At 33.2% G+C, this 8,684-nt stretch overlaps 1 protein-coding gene and 1 long non-coding RNA gene across 2 annotated transcripts; both read right to left on the reverse strand.

Annotated features, from left to right (window-relative positions):
- Positions 1-858: 858 nt before the first annotated feature.
- Positions 859-4,337, reverse strand: LOC127108287 (uncharacterized). The gene is made up of 5 exons (XM_051045743.1): positions 3,946-4,337; positions 1,977-2,273; positions 1,648-1,866; positions 1,432-1,560; positions 859-1,179 (listed from the first exon to the last, which is right to left on the reverse strand). The coding sequence occupies exons 1-5, from the start codon at positions 4,180-4,182 to the stop codon at positions 952-954; spliced, it is 1,110 nt and encodes a 369-aa protein (XP_050901700.1). The 5' UTR covers positions 4,183-4,337; the 3' UTR covers positions 859-951.
- Positions 4,338-6,753: 2,416 nt separating this feature from the next.
- Positions 6,754-8,447, reverse strand: LOC127108288 (uncharacterized). Its single transcript, XR_007795993.1, has 2 exons — positions 7,974-8,447; positions 6,754-7,159 (listed from the first exon to the last, which is right to left on the reverse strand). It is a non-coding gene; the product is annotated as an uncharacterized LOC127108288 (long non-coding RNA).
- Positions 8,448-8,684: the final 237 nt, after the last annotated feature.

The raw sequence follows: 8,684 nt of genomic DNA on the forward strand, positions 1-8,684 counted from the left end.
TTCATCCATTCAGTCTTATTTTGACTCCTCACAACTTCCTTGTAGTCTCTAGGTTCTTCATCAAGAACTTCACTTGCAGAGATTAAGGCATAAGTAATGAGATCTGCATAACCAAGTCTCTGAAATGGCTTGGAATGACTATTCTCGGCCTGTCTCTTTCCATCAGGTAGTCATTATCAGTCTCCTCATTTTCATCAGCAACTTGTGCTTCTTCTTCAACTTCATCTGAGTTATGCAATTCAACATCATTATGCCCCACCTCAACTAGAATCTCTTCCTGTTAAAGGTCTTCTCCAGAGATCTTGGTACTTCAACCAACATCATCAATTTTCTTGAAATCCATCCCAACTTCATTGAAAACTACATCTCGACTTGTGATACACCTCTTGTGACCTGGCTATAGGCCCCATAACCTATAAACTTTGACTCCTTCAGGATATCCAAGGAACATACATCTCAGAACTCTAGGTTCGACCTTGTATTGCCTAATGTGAACATAGGCTACACAACCAAATACTCCAAGTCTGTCGAGATTAGGTGGATGTCCCGATCGAACTTCTTTAGGTATCTTCATCCCTAAGGCATTCGAGGGACACCGATTAATCATATAAACTGCATTCCTGACTACCTCATCCCAAAAGACCATATTTAATCCTGCATTAACCAACATGCACCTCCCTCTTTTCAGAATGGTCTCTTTTCAGAATGGTTTGATACAATATATTAAGGAATTTCCTTAATCTATTATCACGATAAATCTTGATTGACCTCTCAATAGTGGAAAAGTTCCAAAGCCATTTCATGCGGTTAGCCGCCTAATAGAAAGATAGGAGAAAAGGAAAATTATGCTAGTAATAATTTATCCAAAATAAATATTTTATTATAGTTATAGGTTCTTAATATCATCCATCATATACATACATACATAGAAAGACACAGATGCAGATGCACCTATGCTATTGTTGTTTCAGTAGTAGAGGATGGCTGCAAAAGTGTAGAAGATGAACCCAGAGGCTCATGCACTACAGAATTTGAAGAAACTGATATAGGACTTCCTTCCAACTGCAACATGAGACTCCCCAATATTTCAGTTAATACTTTCTTGAACTCATCTTCTTTCACCAACTTCGCATCATCTGCACTCACCATCTTAAACACTTCACCGATAACCTTATCCATCTGTAAAACCAAATATAAATGTCAGGGCGGTCTGTTAGGTTTAAAATTTGTCATGATTAAGTTTTGACTAAATAAGACTCATTAAAATATTTGTTACCGTTAAAACATAGTTAAATAAAATTTCTATTTATTTTTTTATGGTTAAACTACGACTAATCTCGACTCAGATGAATGTTCAATTTGGTTTTAGTCTTAGTTAGACATAATATACCAAGCAAAAAATGATGATGTGTGAGAGAAGAGATGACAAACCTCTTGAACTGCGCCAAAAGGAGGTAAAGCAGCGGATGGAGCCACCACATCCAGCGCCACTCGGAGATAATCCTTTGACATTTTTCCATTACGATCTTTAGGGATAGTCTCTATAGCTGAGTTCAAAATCTGCATTCCATCATTAGTTAATTACTAGTATATATCAATGAATAAGCTAAGAACAAGAAATATATTTCAAGGAATCAATATCCAAACCTTGTCTAATTCAAACTTATTTGATAATAGTCTCTTAACACCACTTCCATCAAATTTGCTTTCACTATGAGCAACTATGACAGGTTGCTCCCGAAGACGATTCGCTACGAGCAATGCCACTCTCTTAAATTCTTCAATAAATATCTCTTGAGAAACTGGCTTATTCAAACTAGATCCACGTCCAGAAAGCAGTGCTGGTTCCACAATGTTGTTAATAACCTACACATAGAATCATAAGCCACAATGCTCCGAAAAATATAGCAATAACTTAAAACTTCCATAGCAAAATTTTTTATAGTTCAACTTTTTTAATGGTATGAATTGGCTACCCAAGGATCAGAAGTAGGAGGAATCCCTTGATCAACATTGAGTTTGCTGAGAGCTTGAATTATAAGATCATGAAGAGATGCGTGAGGTGATTCAATTTGCGAGAAAATGGATACGATTTCGGGTTCATAAACTGAACCATTCAGAAACTCGAGAAGATCCTCGCCATCAATCCGAAGTATCACAATCGGGTCTCGTTTGAGTCCAGCAGCCATGCCCAACAGAATGTCTGAAAGAACCTCTTTGAACTCAGTCTTGCTCACTTTTTCATGCTTTCCATGTGTGAATTCATTCAAAACCTGAGGAGTTATTAAGTCAAATGTAAAAAAGTTGAAATGATTCCTTATTGGTTCAATATAATGGTTAATCAAAGACAAAGACAAATTCTTATCAGCAATAAAAACTAAAGTTATTATTATAAAATACAGTATTATATGTACAAACACATGTATATGTATGTTTTTCAATTTGTTTGACTAAATGTGTGCTTTCACATATATGTATTGATATACTCCATTTGATCTATAGTATAAGTCAGTGGGTGATTTTGTCAAATGAAAATTATTTTCTTATTTTGCTAAAACAACTTACTATTCATATATTCTAAAGATGTCAAGTTACAAGTGTTCTAGAATACCAATTGGAGGTTTTATAAACAGTTCATGTTTGTCTCACAGTCAGATTGATTTCATGGAGATATTTTTATCAAAGGAAGAGAAATGATGGAAGGAAGGGGAGAGGTTTTGGAAAATATGAAATGAGAAAGGAAAATTGTAACTACAAATATTTTGATTTACAATAGAGAAGAAATATTTAAAACTAATTTATATTTGGGTAATACTAATTTGTACCCTCATATAAAAAAATGTTGTGTTAGAAATTGGAAATTATACATTAATTTTAATTAAAAAAATTAATTAATTATTTTTAGTATTTTTTCCAATATAAACATTCTATAAATAGATTTCTTATTAGCATTACCTTTTTTTTTAAAACTATGCCACACAAATAAAAAAACTCCTTTTATTTGCTTGTCCCAGCCAGAAACATTGCCTTCGGAATGCAGCCATCAACCAGAGCCATATAATATATGGTTGAATGATAATAGCATGTTGACTTTATGCACTCACAAAAGTCAAATTCAATATTTTCTACTACCATGCATTGTCTAAGTACTAAGTACTTAATAATAATTAGATTTTAATCTAGTAGTTTAAACAGAGCAAATCAATCATTATTTTTATATTAGACACTAATCATAGTCAAAATATCAACCGAGTAATTTCCGCAAGATTCCTCTTTTATGTATAGAGATAAGAAAATGAAAACAAAAAGTTAAGTAGGGGCAGCAAAATCAACTACAACTTTGCCACTAAAAAGCCTTGTCACACCACCGACTCATTTATTTATGACAAATGTGCACATACAAATAAATAAAAAACAAATAAAATAATGAGTGAACATGATAGAATCCTAAAAAAATTATAAAAATTATACACTGATTTAATTTTACTTATAAAATTAATTTTTTATTTTAAATTTGAATAAAAAATATTAAAACTATTTTCCTTAATATAATCTAAACCACAAAAAAACCCTACTTAAACCTACTTTCTCTAATAAATAAATAACAATAGCAAAAACAAAACAACAAATTATATGATGAAGGTAATGACATCGATCACAACACTATTACACTATTTTATTTCATCCCTGACAAAAGAGTATTAGAATTTGGAATAGTACTAACCTAATTAAACCTAAAAAAGTAACAAAAACAATTCATATCCTTATCTTCTTACTAATAGGGTTTAACGCTACAGTTTCTCTGAGCAGTGATAATAATAATAAATAACCATGAAGATAAGATAACCATGGATACTTATTTAGCTTAAATTCAAATTAATTAGTACTAATTAATCCTATATGCGTAATTAATTAGCACGAAATGAAAAAGAAGTAGGTAATTACCTCAGAATAGATGTGATCAGAATCAGGATTAGTGCCTTTAGGAGGTAAACCAAGAGCAGCACCAATATCAGAAACAGCAGGTTTGAGTTCGTTCACAGAAAGTTTACCATCTCTATCTCGATCCAACTCTTGAAACTTATGGTTCACGAAGTTGCTGAAAACATCTTTGTTTCCAACTAACTCCATAATATTAGAACCATCTAGAACATCTACAGCTTTTCCACTTTTCCTCTCCATTCCTGTGACTAGCCTTTTTTCTCTCTTCTTGCTGCTCTCGTGACTCTTTCACCGAATCACAACCAATTGCTCTTTATGTGTCTTAGCTAGTAGAGTATTTATTTAGTTTAGTTTAGTTCACTTCAGTTTCAATTCAAATAGGACTTTGCTTTTCTTCTATAATGTCCACCGCCTTTTATTTTATAAAATATTACATGTTTAATATAATAGTTTTTTATTGTGATGTTAACATTTTTAATATTAACTTATACATCAAAGGTTGAAAGTGAAGAATTCTCTCTTTGAACTAGTGTTTATTTATATCAAATCTTTGTGAAGTCTTTTATCATAAGAATTCGTTGAATAATTACGCTATGAAAAAATTAAGTTTAATATTATTTTGTGAAATATTGAATCGAACTCTAATATGGTTGAATGATAGTTTTTTGATTTGATAATTCGACAGAACCTTAGCATGTCGTCGAAATCTGTTTATATGTTGTAATTGGAGTATATTACGATTGTGAGCATGTCGAATTTGTTTTGTTTGTAATGTTCAATTGTTTAAGTTAATTTGTTCTCTAAGTTAGCTTGTGTGATTGACCTGTGTGTAAAAGTTCATTAGTTTAGTGTGTTAGTTTTCTCATAAATAGCATACTAGTCTCTCATCATTGCATAACACAAATCCTAATTAGGGTGAGAGAGGTTATTTGTTATTCTCTAACACTTGTAATTTTGTTTCGAAGAGAAACTAAAGAATAACAGTTTATAACCAATTTTATTGTGTTATTCTTGCTTCTTTTTTTTCTACCCACGTGGGTTTCTTACCGATCAAAAAATCGATTATACTTTGTTATTTCGGTATCATTTTCACAACATACTTAAATAAAAAATTTAAGGTAAACAGAGTGTTCAATGCACATCATTCATTTAGGAAGTATCATATTGTTCCAAGCTGTAATCAAAACTATGGATGATAAACTTCTGATGCGGTGATGTTGATCTCTAATACAACAACGCGTGAGTGATTAGGCAAATTTAACACTCTAATATCAAAGTCAGTTACTGAGTTTAAGATGAATAAAGTGAAATTATGAGATCAGAAAAGTTTATTTTAAATCCCACACGTGTCAGTTATATATGATAAATAATTTTGATTGGACTTTGCATTGGAGTTAATATCGGGATCTTGCTTGTATTGGGCCTTTGACCGGTTCATAACAGTTTCCTCCAAGGCTAGCCAAGTGTTTTATAAGGCAGAAAGTATTTTAGAAGTTGTGTCCGTCATCTTGATACCAAAGTCGACGGTAAGAAAAAGTGGGAAGATCATGAGGCTGTTACAAAAGTAGTGGGGGAACAAATGCATTAAATGCATTTCCTATCAGTGAGACCTTTCGCCAATTTTTCAGGCAAATGGCCTTAGACTCGCAGGTTAGAGTGTGATACTCTTCTCTAAGGCATTCGAGTGTATTTGAGTTCACTTGTATTTCCAAGGTGAAGTTTGATCGTTGATTCTTAACTTTACATCTTTTGATCTGACTCGTTGCTTGTTTCTTCTATATAAGTTTTTTTTTGTCTTTTGATTGAATTTTTCTACATTCTTGAAAGTTAGCTTCCCCTTTTTATGAGAGTAATTTCCTTTTCATTTCAGAAGTCTTTGCTTGAGCGTTTTCTTTCTTTTGGAATAAAGTTTTCTTACTTTGCACTTAACCTCTACTCTCTTCGCCTGTCCATATTTTCTACAGGTACCATTCTTACCATGAGCTTATTTTCTCATTTCTACTCTTTATTATCACTATGTCTCATACGAATGTTCATCCTGTGGACCTATCTAGTGATTCTGAGTAGTGGTTCATCTCCCTTCGTTAAAGCAGAAACCTCCGCTAGTTTAGATTCAAACCAATCTATTGTTAGTTATTCCACTCTAATTTTCATAAATGTGTCTGATAGTTCTGAATCAGAGAGGTTCTCTTGGTAGGAAAACTTCTCTTGATGAATCTTCCTTCGACGCCCTCATTTCTGAAGAGGGTGTTAGAAGTGATTGCACAATCAGTTATGCGCTTGCTCTATATGCAGCCACGACAAATTCAGTTTTTCCTGCTTTGGCTTCATTGGAGGTGGAAGTTACTGCTCTGAACATGGAAGAAGCTCTCACTTTCATCAAAACATACCATACCGCATGTCATATCCCCAAATTTTCCTACTTTTTTTTTTATTTTATCTGGCCCATAACTCATTTCATCTGCATACTCATTATCATTTAAGTCATTCTTTTGCAATTATAATTTTTGACATCATTTGATTCAGAGGTTACTTCTAATTTAAGAAATAAGGCATTGGATTAGGGTTTGCAAGATTGGTTCATTATGCATCTTTAGACGGTGTGTTATGGACATAATAGCTAGTGGCTAAATCTCTCTCTTGGATCCTAATTGTGGCCTACGATATTTATGGATCATTGCAATTCAAACATGGGAGGTTGCCCCTTTACATTTGCCATTATCTGTTGAAACCCCACAAGGTTAATTTGTTTGGTTTTCTTCAGTTGATGCAAGGCATTGCAATTTAAAGCTCATTCATTCAAGTTTAAGGTCATATGCAAGTACAAGATCAAATTCAAACTCAAACTTTTGGAGGGAAGCTACCTTTCTTTAAACACAAGTTATATAACCCATTCAAAGGTCATTTTCATTATCAAAACATGCATTTCACATTACAAGTCCATACAAAAGTACATCATTTTGGCCTACTGTTGAATTTTGGTCAACTATTGACTTTTTTTGTCAAACAGTTGACCAAAGTCAACTAACTATCTTAAACCCTAATTCTACTTTTTCCTTCATTCATAATCCTTCCCATGTTTGTTTAAAACCTTCATAATTCTTGATGTTGTCTTTTTGGGCCATGACCTCTCCATGTTCCATGCCAATCTTGATTCATGCCTTCATGACCAAAATGTCATGCCAAAACATTATTCCATTCCATGATCCCACCAGCTCTGCAAAATCGCATACAATGCACAATTAAGATTCATGCCCATACATGGATAAACATAACCATATACACAATCCATAGCCATGACAAGTATAACTCATGCAAGCATAGCCATGATAGTTACACATACATAGATCCATAACCAAAAAACGCATCAAACAATACCATAACAGTCCAAATAACTCCACAAACGATCCAAAAGCCATGTCAGTTCAAACAATGGCAGCCTAACTCTCAAACTTCAATAGTCAAGCTAATTGTTTTTCATTACATCAAACTAATTTCAATTCAAACTTCAAAATGCTAACAATTCATCCACATAAACTAACTGCAAGTTCAATTCAATTAACAATTTGACTATATCACATTCGTAACTAAAATTCAAAAGAGGATTAACACTTGAACTGACATTCTAACCAAATGTATCATTAAACTCATAACATTAGCATAAAAACCAACATGATTAGCTCATTTTCTATTAACAGCCTGCAAATTCCTCTAACAGTTCATGATGTAACTAATTCAAACTATCAAAACTTCAAACAAAGTTCCCACTGTCAACACCAATTAACTCAAATAAACTAATCTTAGCATCTCATTTACAAATCCTTACTAACACATTCACAATTCACTAACATAACTTCAACTCTTCACTGACACAAACTAACTTCTTCATAACTTCAAAATGTCAACCTAACAACCTCACTAACTCCATTCAACTAATTCAATTCGAACTAACATAACAACGCTCTTCATAACTAACCTTAACAGAAAATCAAATCTAACACAACTAACACTCCAATCATCCTCTAACTTACTTTAACAGAAACAGTTTCACAATGTTAACTCAAAACAACTTTCTTCATTGATCTTCATTTGAATCTAACTGTGCCATAACTTGTAACAACCTGCCCCATAGCTTTCCCGAATCAGTTAACAATCTCCTCTACATAACCTTCACTCACCTTCATTTCATCATCAACAATCATATTCTGAATCACTCTCAATCTCCTTGAAGCACTATGAGATTTCTCTCTGAAGCTCTCTCTCTCTCTCTGTATTTTTCCCCTCTACTTCATCATTATCCTCTCATGCGTATGTAACAACAACAACACAGAGCAACAACATCAACAATAATCGATTTCTCCTACGAACTAAGAATTCGAAAAAGGAGAAGAAGATTACACCGAGAGAGATGAACAAAAAAATCATGAAAAATGTGAAATTAGATTTACTGAATGATCCCTCTTCCCTTTCATTTCGTATTGAGCCTCAAAACACATTAGGCCCATATGCACTTGCTACCCAATGCTCCTGATCTACTCACCCCCCTGATGAACCACCATAACAATACAACTTTAGGCCTTAACTTGTTAGGCATAGTGTACCCTCTTCAACAGGCCCGACGCCTCATTTCCTTAACACACAATCTAGGGCTAATGCACCCCCCCTGCATTTAATTTTAAGTTTTTTTTTCATTTTTTATCAATTTGATTTTTAGTCTTTTTTTGGCACACTTTCTTTTTTAA

The sequence above is a fragment of the Lathyrus oleraceus genome, chromosome 7 (assembly GCF_024323335.1).
Source record: "Lathyrus oleraceus cultivar Zhongwan6 chromosome 7, CAAS_Psat_ZW6_1.0, whole genome shotgun sequence".
NCBI classification, from domain to species: domain Eukaryota; kingdom Viridiplantae; phylum Streptophyta; class Magnoliopsida; order Fabales; family Fabaceae; genus Lathyrus; species Lathyrus oleraceus.

What these genes read in the sequence shown, in the direction of transcription:
- LOC127108287 (XM_051045743.1), bottom strand. Translation starts at nt 4,182, where the DNA reads ATGGAGAGGAAAAGTGGAAAAGCTGTAGATGTTCTAGATGGTTCTAAT. An exon ending in CTGATCACATCTATTCTGAG is followed by an intron (nt 2,274 to 3,945) that starts GTAATTACCTAC and finishes ATAACTCCTCAG; the next exon opens with GTTTTGAATGAATTCACACA. An exon ending in CTTTTGGCGCAGTTCAAGAG is followed by an intron (nt 1,180 to 1,431) that starts GTTTGTCATCTC and finishes TTGGTTTTACAG; the next exon opens with ATGGATAAGGTTATCGGTGA.